The sequence below is a fragment of the Ammospiza nelsoni genome, chromosome 10 (genome assembly GCF_027579445.1).
Source record: "Ammospiza nelsoni isolate bAmmNel1 chromosome 10, bAmmNel1.pri, whole genome shotgun sequence".
Classification (NCBI taxonomy): domain Eukaryota; kingdom Metazoa; phylum Chordata; class Aves; order Passeriformes; family Passerellidae; genus Ammospiza; species Ammospiza nelsoni.
Window position 1 is genome coordinate 257,403 of NC_080642.1, and position 23,206 is coordinate 280,608.

The following is a 23,206-nucleotide window of genomic DNA, read 5'->3' on the forward strand; positions in this document are numbered from 1 at the left end:
CGCTCCGCTGCCGCGGCGGAGCTTCTCGGGACCATGGTGCAGCTTTACAATCTGCACCCGTTCGGGTCGCAGCGAGTAGTGCCTTGCAAGCAAGAACCGGCTCACTTCTGCTGCGGCCAAGACGTGCTGTTCGTGGCCAGCACGGCGGCGAGCTGCAGGGTGGACGTGTTCACCTTGCGCGAACAGGGCCGCTGCGAGGCCCTGGGCTCCTTCGCCACACTGGGTCCGGTGCTGCGCATGGCGCACAGCTCGGCAGGTCAGTCCCCGCCATCGCTGGGTCCGTGAGTGCTCGGCCGGGGAAACCGGTACGCGTGAGGTCTGAGTGCGTGGAGCGGCCCTGGGGCTCCGCCAGGTGGGGATGGAGGGCCAGCAGGGCCAGGGGCCGGGGACTGCGGGAGGCGGGCGGAGAACAAAGCCGCTCGGGCTCTGCCGCGGAAGTAGTGCCTGGCCCTCCCGCCCGCGTCTCCCTCAGGCTCTTTCTCAGGGTACTTCCGAGGCGGAGGTGGGGCGCACCTGCTGGAGCGGGCTGGCCTGCCGGCCGGGTAGGAAAGCGCGGGCCGGTCGCAGCGCCGGCAGCGCTCCGGCCTGCAGGGAGGGTGGGAGCCGCAGCTCCCTTCATCGTCTGCCTCCGCCTCGGTTGCGGTATGTGCACCTGCCCCTGATTGCTTTTTTCTTTTTTTTTTGGGGGGGGGGGGGGGGAGGGTTCCTTGATTTTTTGTGGGTTTTTTTTTTTTTGGCCGGGCGGGGGGGGATTGTTTGTTTTGTTGTTGTTGTTGTTTGTTTCGGGTTTTTTTTCTTGTTTTTTGTATTTTGTTTTTAGAGCACGGAGTGGGGTGGTCGTTCCAGCCCATTCCACAGCTTTTCATGAATCTATTGGTCCATTGCTTTCCATGGTCTGTAGAGAACAACACATTTCCTCATTAATGGATATCAGAAGGCGGGGAGGTGGGGGGAACCTTGTGTGCAATCACAACTTACAGAGAGGATTCACACAGGAGTTAGTCTGAACCTACATCTCTCAGTCTTTGCTTTTAGTAGTGTGTGAAGTGTGTGCCCCCTAGCAAAGAAACTTGTGCTTTGTATTCAGTTAGAGGAAAATTGGTGAAAACTGTTTTTGGAATTTTTTGTAAGAGTTGAGACTTGAAGATGTTCTTTGTAGTGTACTACAGCAGATAATGAGCTCAGAAGCTGTAATCTATTTTTAAATGATTATCAGTGTGACTGCTTTCTTTTAAGGAGACTATCTGGTGACAATTGAAGAAAAAAGCAAAGCAACTTTCCTAAGAGCATATATGAACTGGAGATGCATGTCTGCAGGGAGTTCTCGCGTGTGTGTCCGGATGGTTGGTCACAAGATGGAAGAGTCATACAGTGAAGCCTTAAAAGAACAAATGTCAGTTGTTGAAATGCCACTTTCAGATCCTCCACTGTGCATTTCATGTTGTCCTGTGAATGGAGATCTACTTGTGGGCTGCAAGAATAAACTTGTCATATTCTGTTTGAAATACCGTGTCATAAACCAGAATTTGACTGTGTTAGATTTTGAACGCTCCTTAATTTTGCACATTGATAACCTCATTCCTGTCGAAGTTGCATTTTGTGCCAGACATATAGCCATAACAACAGAGCTGGATGTTCTAATCCTGAAACTGCAACTGGTCCAGCAAAGTGCAGACAGGACAGAGCAGTGTGCTCAGGGAGTCAGTGCACCAGAGAAGGCTATGGATGGAGGTAGGTGCTGAAATAAATTTTTAAATTTTTTTAATCTCCAAGAATCTGCTAATTGATTCCTGTTGTTCTGAAAGTAGTCTCAAACAAGGTCTTGGCCCTTCAGAAAATATTTCCAGATTGTCCTATCACTGACTATCAGCTGAATATTCTAGAGCACGAAAAGTTGTACCAACCTGCAGTTGGAGGTAACATTTCAAAAAAATATGCCATCGTGCTCCACCTTTAGAAGATAGTACAGCCTCTGCAGACACAGAATTAGGTCCCTGTTTTAGGATGCCACAATGGGCCAAGTTAAAGTAGCAGTAGTTCAGTGTGCTGTGTTCAGAAAAATTATTCTATCAGTGTCACTGCCTAAGTAACTGGCTTACACAATGAAGAATGTTTCTGTGGTGATATCTGTATACTTTTTTAACTGTTAGGATCACAACCTGCCATAATCAAGCAAATTCTCCTTTTTCATTCCTTTATCTTATTCAGGAGCTTGTCTTAGAATTATAGAAATCCCAGAAATAGATGTACTCAGGAGGTTTCATTCCTGTATATTGCAGGATATCAATCCATATGTAATCAATTATCAGTTCCCACTTTTCCAAACATATGTATCAGATCAACACCAACAAACCTTAGGAAGGTCCTTTCTTTATAATTGAGGAAACTTAAAAGGAGAGTCATTTAGAAATGGAAACTGTGCCTAGAAAATATTTATAGGTAAATAAGTCTTTTCAGATAGGGACAATATAAATGCAGTGTTCTTCACTGAGTGAAGATGGGTCTTTTCTCAGATAATGGTGTTCTCCCCCTGTTTTTTTTTTTTAATTACTGAAAACCACATAGAAAAGTTCTAGTTACCTTCTGAGTATTACTAGGGTTTGCTTTCCAGGACTTAAGTGAGCTAAAGATAACACAGCTTCCTGTGATAGCTGCATTTGCCTTCTCAAAACCTCTTCAGCAAAAAGTGAGCATTTTTTGATGACCAGTCATTTGTGGCACTGGTTGCCGTTGACTCACCTTCTAGTGAGCAGTTTACCTGTTAGGGTTTTTTTTCCCAGAAATCTTGACTCTTAAGTATTCAGACTGTTAAGGCTTAAATAGGAATTGTTCCCATCTTCTAGTGTGGCTGTTTTCAGAATCTGGTTGTTTGAGGTAGGCAATGCTAGCAGGGTAGCTGTAATTGGAGTATTTAATCAATATTGTCACACTATTTTCTTACTGCTGTGGTTGGAGTGGTTTGAACAATTAAGATAGCATTTTCATTGCTCAGGTGTGAAAGATGAAAGTCCTTCAACACATCCTTCACAGCTTGAATTAGATGAGTTCATCATATGTCAGAAGCCAGTGGAACTGCTTGGGGAACAAAGTAAGCTGTGTGAGATACCTGTCATACTGGAATCTACAGAGTTACCTGCAGAAGACACAAAGCACTTCCAAGTGCAGTATCTGCTTTTCAGGTATTACAGATGTGTTTTCCCTTTTATGGGTTAATTTACTACAAAAAAATAAACTGCATTGTGTATTTTGTCTTTTTGAAAGGAAACTCCTGATGTTTTGACTTCTGGGGTTTTTGTAAGTTTAGGTGTTTCTTTTGAACTGAGGAAATCCTGGGATACCGAGGAAAGTCCATTTTTTAGTATCTTGGAATATTTCAGTTGGAAGGGATCTGCAACAATCATCTAGTGCAATTGCCTGACCACTTCAGGAGGGAGCCACTCTTAAAGTATATTGTTAAGGGCACAGTCCAAACGCCTCTTAAACAGTGACAGGTCTAGGGCATCAGCCATCTCTCTAGGAAGCCTGTCCAGTGTTTCACCATTCTTGGTAAGAAAATGGTTCCTCACATCAAGTGTAACCCTCCCCTGGCACACCTTTGAGCCTTTCCCAGGATCCCATGGAGAACAGTTCAGCACCTGCGTCTCCAGGTCCCCTCCTCATGAAGCTGATTTAGTCTTCCTTTTTCACCAAAATTTCTATCAAAAGCTAAGGAAGAATTGATGCCAGGGTCCAACAGTGAATTCCAAAGCAAAGCAGGGAAAAGGATGACACATAATAGAAAAAAAATAGTGTTGGACATGGCATGGTGTTCCATACAGCTCAGTGGACTAAAAAGAAAGATGAAAAAAAAGATTAAATTGAGGTCAAAATCAGTTGTGGGATTTCTTCAGTGATGTCAAACTTTGACATGCATCTTGCAGACAAGCAAAGAGAGAGGATTTAGGTTGCAGGAACTCTATTAATAGAGTTCCATCTAACTGTACCATGTGCTTCTTTGCATTGCTATTAATGGCATTGGTAGTAGGAGGATGCATTGTTGTTGAGTGTTAAAACATGAGCTTTGCTTCTTTTATCCAGTGCTGTTTACTTGTCCAAAGTATATAATCATAATTTTTCACTGCCGTCCCATGATTTTTGGACTGTTTTCCTAGACATTTTGCGCCCGACCAGTCGCCTTTTGGGTTTTGTGAAGAGACTAAGTTGCACTCTGTTCAACTGCTTCCTGTATACCAGACAGGTAAATGGATATGCATGAATACACCATGGACTGTGTCACAGGAGGCTTGTGAAAGAAAAGAGCTTCATTGTGTATCCGCTTTCATACACTGTGTGTGATTTGTTTTTACATTGATTTGTTTTTAAATTGAGATCTTTTCTCCCTTTTCAATGATTTAAACTGAGCTTCTGTTAACAAAAAAGTATTTTAATTCCCCCAAGTTCTACATAAAACTTGAACTAAAATACCAATTCAACGCACTGTGTTGCAAACCAGTTACTCTTTACATTGCATTAATAAAATTCTCCTTATTATTACAAGATACTAGACTGCCACTCAGCCAGCTGAGGAAATTAGAGTAGTAAACCTTAGTGATCACTAAGATACTGGTTACCTTTCTGAAGGGCCTTAATTAAAATTGGAAGGGATGAATGCAGATTTTAGGGGTTTACTAGCTCAAGCCCCAAAAGATCCATGGAAGAATTTAATGCTGTATGTTAGCAGTCAGATTTTGTATAATCATAGAATGTCCTGAGTTGGAAGGGACTCACAAGGATCATAGAATCCAACTCCTGGGCCTGTGCAGGAGAACCCTAAGAATCCCACCAAGTGCCTGAGAACATTTTCCAAGTGCTCCTTGAGCTCTGGCAGGCTTGGGCCGTGACCACTGCCCTGGGGAGCCTGTTTCAGTGCCTGACAACCTCTGGGAGAAGAGCCTTTTCCTAACAGCCAACCTAAACCTCCCCTGACACAGCTTCATTCCCTCAGCAACTGCATGTAAAATGCTCTCAGATCTCTCCTCCGTCTCCTCCAGGCTGAACAAACCAAGTGTCAGCCACTCCTCCTATGGCCTCCCCTCCAGACTCTTCACCATCTTTTTAGCCCTCCCTTAGTCTCTTGTCTAATAGGTTTATATCCTTCTTGTATTCTAATGCCCCAAACTGCCTCAAGCTAATGCTGCCCAGTGCAGAGCAGAGCAGGACAATCCCATCCCTGCCCCACCAGCAATGCTGTGCCTGATGCATCCCAGGATATGGTTGGCCCTTGACTTTTACTAACTCCTCACTCAGTTTGAGATGGTTTACTGTCTGCGAAGTAGCAATGCCTCATTTAACTTGCAGCTGGCTGAAAAGAATGAACTACTTGCCAGTTAACTCCAGCTGTCTTATGCTCTTGTGTGATTTACAGGCTTTGTTAAGAGGGTCTGTAGAATATGATTACAGCTGTTACCTACTAAAGTGGCATCCTATAAATTCTGCGATTTCCAGCCTTTCCTTCCCTTAAGTAATACCTACTTTTTTTGTGAGCTGCAGCTCTGGATGAGCATTCGTTCCAACTCAAAACTAATTGTCTAAGATCGAGCTTTCAGTCCATGGATGCTTAGTTCTGGTGAATTTAGGACTCTCTAATGCTGTTACATCTATAGAATTTCTTCTCTAGGTGCTACATTCATATTTTGTGAAAATGCTTCCAAATGAGGTTATGTGTCATACAATTTTTTGACATATGCACTGAGCTTCATATAAAACTTCTTTTTACTAGCTACTAAGAAAACTAGTCTGCAACTTGGGCAGGTTTGATTCTGTCCTTTAGGCATCAGGCTTGGAATGGAATTGCCGGGTTTTTATTTATGAAGCACATAAAATGCCTTTCTCATTACTATCTTTAGGAATTCCTGCAACAGCCTATGAGGAAACTGAGAACAAGAGAAAACTTCTGAGTCTCTTCTGCTTTTTCTCTTTACCTCATGTTGGATATCTCTACTCTCTTGGGAAGTTAGTAGAACTAATTTCTACTTACCAATATTCAGAAAAGTCAGAGCAGGCAGTCCTCACTCTACAGTTCCTACACGTCATTACAAGGTACTGTGCTTATGGTTTTACTGGTAGTTTACTATGTTTCTCTGTGCTGCTGTCCTTTCAAAATTTTTTTCCCCTCTGATGCGTCCTTCATAGCCTCCTGGAAATCTCTGGGCAGGCTCATGTGCTAGTTCAACATACTCTCCTGCTTGGGCTTTTAAGCCCATTTCTTCAAAGGAAAAAGAGCTGATTAACTGTAGTCTTGGCTACCTAACTTTTGCAAATCTAATTTCTTTTCTTCATTGTTGTGTTTTCTTCTTTTCCTCTAGTCAGAACCTGCAGTGCTTCACAGTGCGATGCAGTGCAGCAGCAGCTCGTAGTGAGGATCCATATATTGACACGACTGTGAAGGTACACCTCTCATTACCTCACTAATAGAATGGAAGTAGTGGTATGGCACTTAGTTGACTTAAGGTTTAAAATCCTGTTTGTTTCTGGTGGCTGAACCAATATAATAACATCCAAAATGAGTAGCATGTTGTATTTTGGTGATCTACAAATGTCTCAAAATCTATTGTTGCCATGTAAAATTTTAGACCATTATAGAATGTTTTCAAAAACATGAAAAGCAATAAGATCACTTGTTTTTAAAACTAAATTCCATGCTTTTCTGTATAAAATTGAACAAAGGGTACAGAGTTTTCTTTTATTGTATAATGTTTCTCTCTCTTAGGTGTCCTTGAATAAAACAGTTTTTCTAAGAGGCGTGTAGGCGATCAAACAAGTCTGCCACCAGATACTTAGGGCATGTTTTTTAGAAGGAGGGCTTTTGATCCTTGGAGGTCTTAACTTTTCCCCTTCCTTAAATTGCTTATCAGTAAAAATCTATTGAATGTAAAGATTGTGATATACATGAATAAAAATAGTAGGAAAGATAGAGTTATATTCTAAGGTAGCATTTAAGGATTTCTTCTGAGCATGTAGACAGCAGATATAAAGAAACCATAGGACATCAGAAGTTTTATAAACTTTTCAAGAACCAAACATGTATTCCCAGCTCTGGATAGGTAATACCAGCACGTGACACAATCTGTCCTGTCCATTCTCTAGTCTCAGCTTTCTGCATTTTTACTGTGCCTCGCATTGACATCCATCATAGTTCCTCCAGTCAGTGAGCAGGCTGCCTCACTGTGTGTCTGTAGGAGTTTTGGAGAGGTGTGAAGGCTGCAGTCCTACACAGATTTCCATTGCCATCCACAGTGTGTCCACCCACTCTGGCGTGGATCTGTCCATGGGCTGCAGTCCCTCTGGGACATCCCTGTGCTGGTGTGGGTTGGGTCCTTCATGGGCCGGTTCCCTCATGGGTATCCCTGCCCCAGTGTGGAGTTTGAAGTGTTATGGTGGTTATTTTTATTACTTGCCATTACTGTTTTTCCTGCTGGTTTTTAAACCAGGTTTAGGGCTGCCTCATTCAGGGTCTCACGAGCCCAGGGCAGTCTAGAGCCTCCAGACCACCACACTGTAGGTCTCCACCTCTTACAAGAAATTGAGGTGTCTTCAAAAAGCAGGTTACTCATGTAACGCTGTGTTGTCTTGTTTCACTATATATGTTAATTTGTAAGTGTAGTATTTTATCTTTTTAAAGCTGTAAATTTAGAATATTTCTGTGCAAATGAGGCTGCATTTTTCAATTTTAAGTCCAATATAGATGATAGCATATGTTTTACGTGAAAAGTGCATAGAACGAATTGGGAAAATAATACTCGCTGTGTAAGGTAACAATAGGCAAGCAAATATAATACTTCTATCTGTAATTGCTTTTTATAAGCAACTCAGATTGAGGCTTTTATAATCAGCGGCCAAAATCAAACTAATCAGGATAAAGTTTTCTGTGTTAGGCATCTATTTCAGGTTCAATTATTTTGAGAAACATAGCTGAAACTGTGCAGTTGCTTTGAAGAGTGAAATAAATTTTTTTCCACTCATTATTAAATAATTCTTGTCAGGCCTTTATGAGTATTTTTATTCTTGCTTATATGATGCACTCAAAGTTAGGAAAGCTAGTGGATGTTTTTAATGTCAGATCATTGTACAAAGGTTACTTTTTTTTCTGATTTATTTAAAAACTCAATGTGCGTACCAAGTGAAATTACAAAAGAGTCACTTTCCTTTATAGGCTTGTCCACCTGTCACACTGGATGTCTGTACATTAAGAATGCAGCTTTTTATAGGACCAAGAGCTATCTGTCATTTCAAAAACCATATAATTCTTTTGACTAAGGCAGACACAGAAGATATTACTGAAAGAAGAAAGCCTACAAGAAGGATGCTGTAAGGACTTGTATCTTTTAGGGAGCTGGTACTTAGAGCTCTGTGTACAGTGTTGAACTTGTGGATATTGCAATTTAAGAGAGGTTCTTCTGTTGAAAAACTCTTGAGAAATAGTTGCTTTCTAAGTGACTGAGAAGAGCAATCAAGCTTTTATTTTTTTCAATTCTATTGTATTTACTGACATAGAAGAAATGAGCATAAAGTCACAAATGCCTGAAATCAACAAAATCTTAAAATAGCATTACTAAGAATTTATCATGAGAATTTACAAAGTATTTATCTTGAGAAAAAATGTAGAGTACCAAAAATATGGAGTGCCATAGCTACAGGTTACAAAATACGTCACAGCACAAAATGAAATGTCTTATCTTTGCCTAAGGGTTCTTGCCAAGAAAGTTGTGAGGATCACTGTAGTTATCAATGACAAAAGTTGGTCAGACTTCACCCCAAGTTACAGTTGTAGCCTGTGTGTAGCCAGAGGTATATCTGACTTTTTACAAGTTTCCAAGGAAACTGCTATTTCCCTTTCCAGTTTTGAAGGCTTTTCATAAAACAGCTAAGGAGCTGTTCTAAGCAGTTATTCAGAAACCACATTTATTAAAGTCAGTTTAAGTTAATTAACAAGAGTGGGACAGCTTTAGTTGATTGAGGAGTTAGTTGACCAGTATTTCATAAAGTCTAGAGCAGACATTATTCAGAAGAAGATAAGGAGAAGCCTGTAAGGAAACACGACTATTCCAAATACTGTAGTTTTCTTGTATAAAGCACATTTTCTGCCAGTTGCATTGTTTCAAATATTCAAATATTCTATCAAATTGACATTTGAAGAAGATACACTTTTTGCCTTCTGTAAAAAAGGTAATGGACAAATACTAAGCTACGTAGCACAATCATTTGATAATAAAGATGTAAAAATCTTCTCATCTGTACAGTTAAAATAAAATTTAAAAACAGAACAAAAAGAGTCTGTTTTCCCACAGTGTTTTTAACCTTAGAGCTTTATAGACCAAGCCAAAGTTTTAGAATAAAAGTATTCTGATACCTCTTTATCCCATGTGTTGGCAAACACTTTGATAGAGCTGCAGGGGCAACCATGCACTAAGTCCTTACAGGAGATTAAACAGCTAATTTAAATTGCTTAACTGTTCAAGGTGTGGTTGGATAAGGCTCTGGGTAGTCTGACCTGTTCAGTGAGTGGCATCCCATGCCTATGGTGGGAGGGTTAGAGCTAGATGATCTTTAAGGTCCAAGCCAAGCCATTTGATGATTCCATGATTCCTGGTACTCCCTGGTGTTAAGCACAGGAGATGTAGTGGACAGTTCTGATGATGACTCTTATGTGTGAACATGCCTATCCCTGTTCTGTTATTAGCCAGTATGACTTTAATTCACAGCTTAACTCTCCAGCACTTACGTGTCTGCAGACACACCTATTTATGCATTTGAATTACAAAATGAGTGGGGATTTTTTGGTTGCATAGTGTTTATTTCAACACTGACAACTCAGCATTTTTCTCTAGTTCCAGAAAGACTGACCACATCAAATCCAGAACAAATTCTGAGTCAGAGCCGGGTTGGAATTTATATATTATAAATACTGTTTCAACAATTCAGCTTTACAGAGAAATGGTATGCTCAACTCCTGCTTTTGTTATTTGCTAACTAAAAATAAGTTCTGCTAGTTAATCTCTGATGCATGTCGTTGCTGAATATGGTGTAATATATTTCTTGTGAAAAACCCATAGTCCAATTTCAGACAGATGCTGTCCTCATTAAAATTATTCCTGTATAATCTTAATTTTTGTCAGTAGCCTAAGTATATGCTGTGTCTGTTCTAGGTAGAATATAGTAGAACTTATGAAAATGTTAAAACTGAGAGCTGCATCCATCTTTTAAGTGAGGCTCACTTACTGATCAGAGCAGCTATAATGGACCCTCATTTCCTTAAATCAGATGAGAAGGAAGATCTTCTGAGAGCATTCAGAGAAAGTTGTGCCTTCTTAGGAGACTGCTACAGCAGGTATGTTTTAGATGTCAAAGTGGCATAGGCATGTGTTTCCAGTGGTGTAACCTTAAAATGAAAATCCATAATTCTTTGCTATCTTACATTAATATTGCATATGTCATACAAACCTTTATGTTTTACAAAACCAGCTTAGTCTAGTCTTCTTTTCTGGTTGTCTTTATTGTCATTAAACAGAATTATTCAGAATTATGTTGAATTCAACAGAATTATGTTGAATATGAACAATATATGCAGATAACTGATGTGCCTGTGACTTTGTTTGATGTACTTTTAGCTCTTACAAAGAGTGATGGCAAAAGCATTGCCCTTAGTTGTTTTGTTATTTTTTTCCTTCCTCTCTTATTTCCTTCAGGTTTGACACAAAGGATTACCACCTTGCTTTGCCATACTACAGAATGTCAGGTTTATCCATGAGTGAAGTTTTAAAGAGACTAGTTTCAGAAGGTGATGAAATGCAGACATACGAGAGAGGATTTATATTTTACTTAACTCATTCTCTTAATGAAGACTCAAACGAAGAATTAAGTAAGGTAGAAATAATTGGTTTATTTATAATCTGCTAATTTAGTTCTGATTTTAAGAATTGTGTATCAAACATTAATCACTTTCCATTTGAAAATGCTGAGCTGCTTTTTTAGTTTTACAGTTATTCTTTTTCACATTATTTTTATTTCCCCACTGTTGTTGAATAGCAAGCAGCACCTGTGATGATTTGGACTGCATTCAAGCAACGTCTTACACGTTTGGCTATCATGATGCATGTTGCTATGATCTGGTTCCCACTTGCACAGAGACACTTCTGGTTTAGGAAAGCCCTGCCTCAAATTTCTGTCATCTTCCATTTCTGTAGCAAAACAAGCTGTTTCCTTTGATCATTGCTAAATTGTACCAATTGCTAAAAACAATTCATTTTGGTGGTAGATGTTCTCCTAGCATGCCAGAATGTGAGTTGGATCACTACCAGTTAGAAATCCTTTACTTTTACCAGTAGGGAGGAGAGAGGCAGGAAAGGTGCTGTGATTTGATAGCTAAGCTGAACTTGTCTGTTTTTAAAAAAAACAAACAAACCTGCCACAAAAACCAAAACAATAGAACTGCAGTACTTTCAAATGCCGTAGAAAAATGAACATCTGAAAAGTTCTGAACTGTCAAATGGCTTTTATTTCAATAGGAATCAGGAAATAAAGTTCTCCAGATACTGTATCTTGCGGACCCTGTGCAGCTGCCTGATATCCTTTGCAGTCCCAGCATGAGAAACATATGTCCTTTGACAGCTGTGAAGTATCTTCAGAAAGTAGAAAAGATGATGCCATCAGTGGTCCTGACACTTACTAAGGCTTTCTTTGCTCTGAAAATGGGAGACCTGGCAATGTATGAACATGAAATGCACTCCTATAAGGAGGTAAAGTATGCCAAGAGCGTGAGCTGTTCATGCTTTACAAAGTCCAGGGCAATAGTTTGACTTGTAGTTGCATTTTACAGTAAAAGAAGCTTCCAGTCACTCGTCTTTCTCCTGATAGGCTGTGTAGGCTCCACTGAATGTCTGCAGTAACAGTAGAACAGAGGGCTGACATACACTGGGACTGTACAGTTTGCCCTACAGGTAGGGTAGTCTTGTCTTGGCAAAAACTTACAAAATAAGCAAGTTTTGAAGCTCTTTATTCTTGATCAATTAGATGTTGTTTTACTGGGATGTAACCAACTCTGCCAGTGCTCTTCAGCTGCATGGGAGGATTGTGTAGTAGCATTTCTTCACCTCTCCACCTGAAATTAATATGTGATATGCCCATCTAAACACCTGTATACAAACAGCCATTATAAAATTTTTCTTGAACAGAATATTTGTTCATTGTTCTTACAGACTGAAGTTTCTGTATACAGTTTCACATCTTATGTGGAATCAAAGCACTTAACTCTTATTAAGACGAGATCAGAACCTACTTCAGAGTTATGAAATTAATAATTCCTCATCACTGGGGGCAAAATGTTAGTGGAGCTGTCTCTGCCACAGATGTTCACATTGTGTGAGACCAGTCTGTAAATTACTTCTTGTTGAGTTTGATCAAGACTGTGGAATATTAAAAGGTAGTAGAGACTTTTTCTTACAGTGGAATATTGGGAGTCTAAACACTTTTGAAATAAATGGATAGCTGTTTCAAAGTTAGATATCGTGCTTTGGTGGAAAAAGTCCTGCAGAGTTTTTAAAGTTAGCTGGTTTTGAGTTGCAGGATCGGAACTGTGGGGAGCTGTTTCAAAAATTATATTCAGCACCACCTGCTTTTGCAGCATGATCAAGTGAAATTGTCATGTTGTGAGCAAACACGCTGTATGGATGTTATTTTGAGAATAAGGTGGCTTAGGCTTGAGTGTTTTTGGTTGAATTTTCTTTCTTTCTGATCTGATCTGTTAAATATGTTCTATTGCTCTTCACCTTTAAAAAAGCATTTTATTTCAAAGTAGGAAAAAACACTTTCAGAAAGCTACTCTTAATATTTCTTCTAGGTCTGCCTTATATGTCTTGTGCAATTCATTTAATTTACTTAGGCATTATTTTGCCACTGTCTTTAAAATGGGAATAATATGTTATATTCATCTTCATAAGCACTCAACTCAAAATAGCTTCCTGTTACACAAAGTGAAGCACATTTTGATCATTGTTTCAGGGGTATTTTCAAAATAAAAATCACACTTCTGCAAAGTAGACTCTTGAAAAGTCAGCCAGTGATTTTTCAAACCACCCTGTATATCAAATGTCTTGGATTACTTAGTGAAATCCATTTTATGTACACACTAACTCCATCTTTCAACTGAATATTACTTTCAGTGTTCAGGTACAAGGCCTGTTTTTCTGGAGTTGCTGCTCCAGATGTAGTTTGGATCTCTGTCTCTGGAGAGCTACTCTGTGAATTGCAGAAAGGATTTGCTTTCTTCCCTGCTTCCACCTAAATTTCACTGCCAGAGGAAATACTGAGTAGAATAATCTATATATTGAATTCTTTACCTGATTTGTATCTGTTGATGTTTGTAGACAACACTGGCTTGCGGCTTCATTGGGCAGCCACGGCTCCTGCAGCAGCGTAAGGAAGGAATTGTTACACCAACTGAGTTTGCTGTTCACCTCAAGGAGACGCAGCCTGGTTTACTCGTGGCTGCCACTGTGGCTTTACATGAGAACAGTAAAATTGAACTAGAAGAAGCAGATACCTTTTTCAAGGTTGGCCTGTGATCATGTCTTTGCTTCTATTTTTTTCATAGCGACATTGTTGTGGGAAAGAAAAGCAGCCCAGCTGCTCCTTCACTCACATTTCAGCATTTCTTTAGAAAGAGCGAGATGACAGGTGGAGATATTCTAGTCATGATAGATGATTACAGAGTCAGAAACCGTACCTTATGGAATGAAATACCGGTTAAGTAAAGCAAAAAAAAAAAAAACAAGAAACCAACCCATTAAGTTCTTTGCTTTTAACTTGTCATTTGAATGGAAAATACCCTGATCTCAGAACCCTTTTGGTGGCTTCCTAGTAATTGAGCTTTATAAGGCCATGGAAATGTTACAGAATCTGGATAAATTAATTCCATAATCTTCTTTTAAAGAAATCTTCAGAATTAAAACATACTTCTAAAGAATACGACTTAAATATGTAACAGATATGTAATGTTCTGATGATCTGTATAAATCAGTGAAAGAAAAGTAAATGTCTGCAGTTTATAAGAAATACCAATAGCTTTTCTAGTGTTCCTGAAGTTTTCTTTCTCTCAACTGGGACTAGACAAATGTGTTTTTCCTTTATCTACAATGAATAGCAACACTTGGCTTAAAAGATGTGTTCTTCAATGTACGTGTGTTGCAGTCTTAAGTATATCTGTTACTGTGAAAGACCTATATCAAAAAAAGCAAGTCACCAAGTTCCAATTAGAGCCAGTGTTGTTGTTTAAAACCATTTGGAAACCAAGTAAGAATTCTTTTTGCTAGCGCAGCAGATCCTAAATCATCTTCCTTGTGGGTTCTACCATGATGCCCAGCTGAACTACACAGCAGATGTTATAATGGACTATAGAGACTTCTTTTCAAGACACTTACTTGTCTCTCGGCATATGTAAAAATGCTCCTCATTAGCAGACTGTAAATACTTGCTGACAGTTGTACTGACATTTCTGGCAGTAGAGTTAATCTTGAAGAAGAAATCAAATCTGTTGGTCAGAATTGATTACCTTAAAATCATCTAATGAACTTTTTACTTTGCATAGCAGTGTATTACATAGAATCACGGGAAAAGATGAAATCAAAATTCTGCTTCTAGTAAAAGTGAAAAACAGTTCCTCCTATTTTTTCTAACTTTTACTACTAATAATCACCATAGTCTAACTTGCTGTCTTCTATAATTTTTGTTCTTAGATGCTGTGTAATAGCAGTGAAAACACTATTCCCCAGCTCCTGGTGGATTTCTGGGAAGCTCTTCTTGTAGTGTCCTCTCAGGAAAAAATACTTCGGGAGCTCCTACTAAGGGTTACTTCTCAGTATGTTCAGAGAATATCAAAGAAGCAACTTCCTGAGACTAAGCCATTGAAAACAACAGAGGATCTAGTAAGTTGTAAACCACACAGAGTAAGTTTTAGGACTGCTGTGTTAGGACTCCACAATCTATCCGAGTACCATGCTTAATATTTTAATTCTAGATAGTTTATCTCTTAAAAGAAGCAAGAGTGAAATAAAATAAGGTGATGTGCAGTTACAGATTAGTACTTCTATCTTTGGCCAGTCTTGCTCCTTGGGGACATTTGCAAATACACTTCCAACAGGAGTCAGCTCTGCATAGAAATAAGGGTTAAAACAAAACAGTGAGAATTTGTCAGGTGGATTATTTACAATTTTACTAAGCTAACTAAATGAGGAAATCATGTGAATGATGAATTCTAAAGAATTGTGAACAGGAAAGCTGAAATACAGACGTTAATAGAAGTTATAAATAAATAGAAGTTTCCAGTGTATTTGTTATTAAATTGCACAAATCAGGAAAGAAGGGGTAGGTCCTCTTCTAAATTATACTATTTGAAATTAAATTTTTCTTTACTCACAATGAGCTTCATATGGTACTGTCACTAACAGAAATGTTTCTTCTTATTGCAACTTAATTCTGTCTCATATAGATAAATTCCTGCAGTCATTTTGGGTTGATTGTTCCATGGATAGCTTCCATAATGTCAGTGGGATGTTCATCTGACAAAGATTACCATGAAGACATCTCAAGACTACAGGTATGAAACAAGTATTACATCTTACTGCTTTACATCTTAAATCCATTTTGCAAATATTCACGATTCTGTGAATTACTTTATCCAGCAGACTCTCCTTCTTCCCCCCTAAGCTATCCAAGTCAAAATAAAAGGTTGACTGAAATGATGCAAGAAAAAAATACTGAAGAGTTCTGTTGATAACAGTATTTACATTTGCATCTACTCTAAACTTGCTTTCCCAATTTTCAGCAATATTTATTAAAGGAAGTATTATTTCAGGAGTATTCGAGCAAGTAAGGGCTTTTCTTCTAAGGTTATAGTTAGCATTTTTTGCAATGTTTGTCTTAAATCAAAACAATACTTCTTGTCTGCAGTCTCTTTTATGCAGTCAGTCAATCAGTATAGCTTCAGCGCTGCCTGTTTTGGAGCCCCTGACGGAGGCTGACAGCGCTGGCCTCGCTGTCCGTGTTCTCTGCAATACCCGTCTGGGCAACTACGAGGAAGCCATTGACCAGCTGCTCACAAGGTGTCCTGGTGCAGCTGTGATCTATGCTCAGCATGAGCTGAAAGGTGACACTCAGGTGGGCTACTTTCAATACAGTATTCACTATCATTTGGGGTTTTTCCCAAACTGAAATGCTCTATGTACAGATGGACTCTGGATGGATCACATAGCCTAGCTTTCAGGCAAAGTAAGTTGCTTGGCTTGCATTCCACCTCTTCCTTGGTGTTTTAGTTCCTTAACCCAGCCCTCAGTAATTGTAATGGAATATTTTTTCCCTCCAGTTTCTTTTGCCACTTACTCACTGAGGTAAACTTGAAGCATAGTCTTTTTAGATGGTACAGTGCCTCAGAAAAAAGAATATGTTCTTTTTCTGCTGTAAATGAAAAGCTTCTTTTTTCTCACTGACTATGTTCTGAATTGTTTGTCAATGTTTATAAAGTGAAATCTTAGTAGTAAGCTGACTGACAAGAGAACATGGTCCCTTGAATAAAATTGCACTAAATATGTTCTTCCTGTGTTCTAGTGACATCTGACCTTCTAGCAATCAGAATGGTACCAGTACACTAGTGGGAAGATTGTATCTTTGTGTCCCATTTTCCCATTACACCTCTGTACAGTTTTAGCGTTGGAACTGAATTTATTCTAGTGTTCCAGGACTATAGGAAGTAGTCAATAGAAGTAATTTTCATTTCCCAGCGCAGCAACTCAATCAATTGTATGGAGCTCTGCTGACCAGAGTCAGGAAATGTGATCTCTATCAGACAGGTGTACTAGAACTCTATTCAGAACCAGATTTGAGCTTTTTATTCAGATCTGGAAATCGTTTCTGTGATTGTTCCCACATTAGAGTAGAATGTGAGGTTGCTATACTGCATCTGAACACAAGTGAAAGAAAATAGTTACCAGTTTTAAAGGAGGAAATAAATACCTTTCCTTCTCTCCATTCTTACCTACAAAATTGTGCACAAAACCTAATTTACTAATTCAGCTGTTGAAATGAGATACATCAGGTCAGGAGACAGAGCAATGCTATTCACCACTTTCCATCAAGCTGTTTTGAGAGAAAAAATTCTCTGACTGAATTGGTATTGCTAATTAGGTGACTGTTTTTGTCTTCTAAACTTTGTTCTATAGAGGTATGAGGGACACTGTATAAAGTGCAGAAAAAAGTTACACTGAAGATTGAAAAACACAACATATGCAAAATCACTGCATTTCTAAGCATTATATAAACGAATTACTGAGTTCATAATAACTGAGTTGTATTTGTACACATCTGAGCTTAGTTCAGGTTATTTTTAGCAGGTCTTTCATACTCTTAATTTCAGTCCTTGTTCATTTATGCGTTTACTGTTGGATTTTGTGGATTAGGCTCTGTGGTGGAACAAGCTGCTTCCTGAACTTTGCAAGAGAACTAGACTTACTGGAAATGACTGCCCCGTTCTTATTTCATCACTCAAAGGTAAATCAACTGGTTGTGACTCAACTCTAGAAGGCTATGTTCATCAGCTAACATTCTTAATAACTGTTCAGACTAAGGACTACTGAGATGATAATTTGAAAAAAAAGGGGTCTTTTTCTTCAGTTAAAGCTAATGCAGTAGCAGTAGCAATAACAGCCTATTTGGTCATTAGAGTTCTGCAATGTAGACAGTGTAGCCTCATAAAAATCAGGGCATTAATTTTGTATTGAAAACAGGTAAATTGTTGTAATCATACTCTTTCTGTATAGGTAAGGAATAGACAATTTAAAAAGCCTACTAAACAGAACTAATTCTGATTGTTTTTTTCTAGGCTAAATGACTATATCATTCTTAGGTAATAGGCTGTTGGTGATAACACAGGGGAGGCTTAAGTGTGTGTTGATGATTAGTTCATAGACTAAAGAAAACAGTATGTTAATACTAAAAGTAGAGAAATTCACCCTAGTAGTTCTGTAGTCCTATCATTACACATTTGTAAGAAATTAATAATATTGTGTATAGCTGAGGGGCCAGTGTGATTGTTTTGAGAAATTAGGAATATTAAATAAAGCACATATACTGTTCAAAGTATGCTATTGGAATGCCTGAGAAAAACAGCATTGTGGCGTTGCATTGTGCAGCACAGTTCTTGTAAAGTCCTAGTTTCTGGTGCCAGCAGTTTTTCTTTGGATTTATTTTCATGCAGTATACTTGTTTCATGCAGTAACTGTGTTGTAATTGCATAAGAACATACCATTACACAGCTTGGTCTGAGAAGCTTCTTGCAGAGCATCCAGTTTTACAGATAGTGTTGAGTGAGGGTACTAATAAGATTTCTAGGGCTTGCTTTGCATTTCATGCAAAACATGTGAAATACTAGATCAGACTTCATTAGTGTTAGTGCCACGTGTAGACCCGATGTGTCTTGTTAGATAGAGGCTTGTTTTTGATTGAAATCATAATTTCAGTTTCCTTTTTAGATGTCCCATAGTTGTGTTTACGCACAAATGGCTATGTCTCAAATATCATTCCAGTTGCGATATTTAAATAATTTGATTATTTTAATTAATAATTACATTGTTAATGCTTTGGATTTTTTCTTTGTTCCAAACTCAAAATACCAAAACAATATTTTCTCCCCTGCTCTGAGCAGAAACTTTATCAATTGTTGCAATGGAACTGGAGCTAAGGGATTTCCTCAGTCTTCTACCAGAAGATGGAACTGCAGCATTTTTTCTGCCACATCTTCTTCACTGCAGCCAGAGGAAGCTGCTGACCTAAAACAATGACCTGTGGACCTGCTGTCCACTCAGCTACAGTGTGGTGTAATGAAAAAGTAAATGAAACAAACAGTAGAACTCCTTATAAGGTACTGCGAGCCTCCCTTCACATACATCTTATGTCAACTGCAGAAGGACAGCTGTTTCCTGAGGCAAAGCATCTGTTTTGAAGCTAATTCTGGTGCCAAAGCAGCTAGGAAATAGAGACTCTATAGTACAACTGAACTGTTTTCTAAACATTTACTACAGACATACTAATAAAATGTGACAGTATGATGACTGATACCCTAAATTGTTACTCAGGGTTATTTGCAAACTTTAAAAAAAAGTACATTTCATTAGCTCTTCTGTGTTCCTCATCTGCTAAATAACATGCATTAGCCATCACCTAGAATATGTTTCGCTTGCAAGATACTGTTTTCATTTACAGAAACATATATTTATAAGCTGTTACATTCATTTAGCTGTTTTAGTCTGTGGTTCTTTTCTTAGCCACGGCCATTATGTGAAATCTTCCAAACTGTGCAGAGATGAGTGGTCCAGAAGAATATTTTCCAAGAAATTAAGGTAGACTTTGGAGTATCACTGTGGTAAAATGCTTTCATCATTCTTGAGTGCCTGGCACGCCTTTACACTTGAACTGATTGAATAATCTTGGGAACAGAGACTGCGTGTCTAGAGGGAGAAAAATAGCTTTATTGTACATTTCATCAAAAGAATAGTCTGTGCATGCGGCCAGCAGAGTCCAAAATGAGCACAGGGGGTTCAAGTATGTTCTGGACATTGTGAGTTAGATTTAAAAACGACTTTAAGATGCAATGAGGGTTACATTTCAATGCAGTCTAGATGGTTAATAATAAAAAAAATCTGATGTACTGCTGATCCAAGTTGAAAGTCTGTTTTTACATGTCTTTCTGTATACTCTTAAATGAGCTTTGTTATTGTCTGGACATCTGGCATAACATACTCTGTAACATACTCAGTTTTAGTGTTTATAAAATTGAATTAGGTTCTGTTTCATATTCCAGTGGTTTATCAAATAGAATTAGATTTTCTGTTTAACATTGCATTCTGTATTTTTTAGTATAGCTAAAATGTAAATCGCATGGTTGTATATATATACATACATCACATATTTTGAATTATTTCTACTGTTCTCTTTCTCTCAATACCTGTTTTGCTCTGTCTTTTGAGTACCGAAAAATGTTGGTTTTAAAATTGAATTAGCTTTTTAGAAACAGTAACTTTTCTTCAAAATTCAAGTTTTTTCACTGGTGATATTGCCAGAGCAAGGTAATAGTGTCCGTAAAACTACAACATACCCTTGAGAAAGTAAACACTATTTTAGTTTTTCAGTACTTCAGCTGTATGGGGATGATGAATTCATCTGTATTTATCAGTGTTGCTTGTTTTAACAAAGATTGAGATGAAGTCTGTCACTACTGGGTACAGAAATACTCTGTCTCATGAAGAATTCTTTTTAAATAAAAAAATCTGTCATGTAGATATCATGGATGGTAAGTTGAAGTAATAGTCAGTTATCATCCAGTCCTTTAACTACTTCATTTTCCTGAGCAGTGCTGAAGGAAGTATGACCAGGTTGCCTGCAACATCTTGGCTTCTAGACATGGAATACTGCTGGAACCTGAACTGGTTCTAAGTATGCTGGCCTGTCTGTGAGCCCCATTGTGCATCTTAAAACATAACAAACGTTACCAAGCTCGGTGCCTCTTACCTTCCTTTGGGAGTACGGTGTAGGTCGCTTCCATGCCTGCGTGGATGTGGTCGGTAACATGACAATGCAACAGCCAGGTTCCAGGGTTCTCTGGGGTCATTTCCACAGTTTGAGCTGTCCCAGGGAACAGATCAAAGACATCGGCCCGGTAAACCCCTGTTTGCTTCAAGACAAAAAGAAGCGACAGTTAAACTGTGTTAAGCACACGTTCTGTGTATCATTTCTGCTGAAACATCACTTTGTACATCCACTTCATGCTCCAAAGTTTAATAAACTAGCAACTAAGTGGAAATGAAGGAAAACTATAGCTTTTGTCTTACCACAGCCATGAAAAATTCACAGCTATCTTATTGAAATAATTTCTGAGGTTACCAGTGAGCAAATGCTGCTGCAGATATTCTCTGGCTCCTGTATGTTGATCAAATACAGGTTTGAGGCATAAAACCCTTACGGTCAAAGTACAAGCCCTGCTTAATATTGCAAGATGACTTTTCACCACAGATAACAGTCCCTGATATTTGACTTACCTCTCATTCTTAACACAGCAAGAAAAAGACCTGATACCTTGTAGTCAAAGCTGTGGCCGTGGAAGTGTACTGTGTGAATGTCTATCTCATTGCCCATTCCCATCAGATACCAGCTGACATCATCTCCAACATGCATGGTCAGGCCGTGCAAATTTCCAAACACCTTTCCGTTAATGGCTAAAAAGAAGGAAAGTAAGACAGAGAAAACAAATAAGATTTTGTGTATCATGTATTGTTATCTCTAATATAATACAGATTGAAAGATTTAAAAGCTAATGCCAAATAAAAGTAATGGCTTTGGAGGGTACATGATGAATGGCTGTGTTTATGTTCCCCATTAAACCAGAAAGAAAGACGTAATAAAGAAAATGTCTTTGCTGTACATCATTGCTAATGTTGCAGTTTTTAAAGAGCTGTGGGAATTGCAGGTCTTTATTTAAAGATCTGCAGTTCCTGTCAATCTTTGTAGAAGAGTAAGCTTTACAAAGACATGCTTTCAGGATTCACATAGAGTTTCCAACATATCCAGAGCAATTGTTTGCTGACATCAAATCAGAACTTAAAATTTCATTTTTATTCTTTCTTTACTAAAACTTCAACATAATAATATACCAGGGGATTTTGTTGTTGGTAAGGATTTTTTTAACTTGTGAAAAAAAAGTCATTCGCTGGCATTAGCAGTGTTTTCAAAAAAAGTTTGAGCAAAGTTTTTCAGGCCTTCTGTCCTGGAACTGGAAATTCAAGGGGCTGAGAAAGTTGAATTTATATACATACACTTTCAAATACATAATTTTGTAGAATTTCCAGAGCTATATGAACTAAATAGGGAAACATACCATGCATTTTATTACTTTCAAGGAATCTCTCATCCTCTTTGTCAACAAGGTGTGGGTTGGTAGAATACATTTTAATGTTTTCATCCAAGTACCATGACTCATTTTCATCAAAAACCATAAAGAGAAGAGCAAACTGAAGTTTCTTTTTAGTATGGAATGATGGCAGGTAATGTCTGTGACACACAAGGAGTGTGCCTAGTAATCCACTATAAGTGTCCTGAAATGACAAATGAAAACCCACATAACTGGAAGATATAACTAAACAGAAGTACTTTCCATGACATGCAGGAATCCTTTTACTATCTTCACAGCTATCAGTATCTGGGAAGAAGAGAAGCCAATGTCAAAGAAAGTTATTTCTCCACTGTTACATGTTACGCAGAAATCAAGTTCAATGAAGACTGCTTTATTTTCATCTCTTGTTATAAACATTTCTTCCATATTAATTTACTGGTCTTTTTTCAAACTATTTTTATAATTTTGAGCTTGATTTCCATTCAAAATATACTTGTTGACACTGTTTGTATTTATTGAGACAATGGCAAGAATACATTCATTTCCATTAAAAATACTATGTTAAGCTAATTCATGTTTGGTAAAAAATGGCAGAGTTGTGTTTCATAGTTGCATTTTAGTTTTCCCCCAGATGACCGATAGATATTGAGCAAGCGATGAAGTGTTAGCTTTAAGAAGGGAATGTGAGATGATCTATACTAACAGCAGAACAATCAGGAAGAAAACCATGAATGTCTGTAGCATTGAATTTCTGCCCTGATGTTCTTTCAACTTGCCTTCAAGAAGCATATAAATTCAAAGGTATGGTAATAGGGGAAATACCTTAGCAGAGAAAGCAGAAAAGTTTTCAAACTCATCTACGTTGACTATATCTATGTTGGAGACACAAACAAAACTGGTATCAATAATATACCTTAACGATGTCCACTGTTGAATGGTATGGCCACGCAATACAGTGTGAATCTCCTTTCCCAGGACTAGATCTCTCTGGGATTTTCCAAACATACATTGTTGTATCACCTGAATTAAATAAGTATCAATTAATTTTTGAAGTTTTCAGTGTGCTGACCCAGGTGGTCATCATGAAGCAGATGTTATTTCCATTTACAGCTTATTATATTTGTCTTGAAGTTCCCCTTCCCTCCATTTACTGCACTGGCTAGCTGATGGCCCCTTCTGCAGATCCATGATTCTTCCTGACAATGGTTTTGTGTGTGTGAGTGTGTCTGCACTGTCCTG

At 38.4% G+C, this 23,206-nt stretch overlaps 2 protein-coding genes across 6 annotated transcripts in view; one reads left to right on the forward strand and one right to left on the reverse strand.

Moving 5' to 3' along the window:
• On the forward strand, positions 1-21,231 carry HPS3 (HPS3 biogenesis of lysosomal organelles complex 2 subunit 1). 2 transcript variants are annotated; one of them, XM_059479749.1, is made up of 17 exons: positions 1-256; positions 1,237-1,731; positions 2,993-3,179; positions 4,152-4,237; positions 5,886-6,078; positions 6,345-6,426; positions 8,192-8,346; positions 9,867-9,975; positions 10,185-10,366; positions 10,725-10,902; positions 11,544-11,774; positions 13,401-13,586; positions 14,769-14,957; positions 15,521-15,628; positions 15,982-16,188; positions 17,484-17,574; positions 18,728-21,231. In XM_059479749.1, exons 1-17 carry the CDS (start codon positions 34-36, stop codon positions 18,853-18,855), a joined length of 3,030 nt encoding a protein of 1,009 aa, XP_059335732.1. In that variant the 5' UTR covers positions 1-33; the 3' UTR covers positions 18,856-21,231. The 2 variants fall into 2 exon arrangements, with proteins under 2 accessions (XP_059335732.1, XP_059335733.1); XM_059479750.1 differs by having other exon boundaries at positions 1,240-1,731.
• The window catches only part of CP (ceruloplasmin), a 19,664-nt gene continuing 13,351 nt past the window's right edge, over positions 16,894-23,206 (reverse strand). For all 4 annotated transcript variants that reach the window (XM_059479746.1, XM_059479744.1, XM_059479747.1 and 1 more), the window contains 5 exons: positions 22,881-22,987; positions 21,953-22,169; positions 21,154-21,293; positions 20,590-20,752; positions 16,894-19,529 (listed from right to left, as the gene is read on the reverse strand). In XM_059479746.1, coding sequence (XP_059335729.1) covers positions 19,459-19,529; positions 20,590-20,752; positions 21,154-21,293; positions 21,953-22,169; positions 22,881-22,987 — 698 coding nt within the window. In that variant the 3' untranslated portion in view covers positions 16,894-19,458. The remainder of the gene's footprint in view (positions 19,530-20,589; positions 20,753-21,153; positions 21,294-21,952; positions 22,170-22,880; positions 22,988-23,206) is intronic.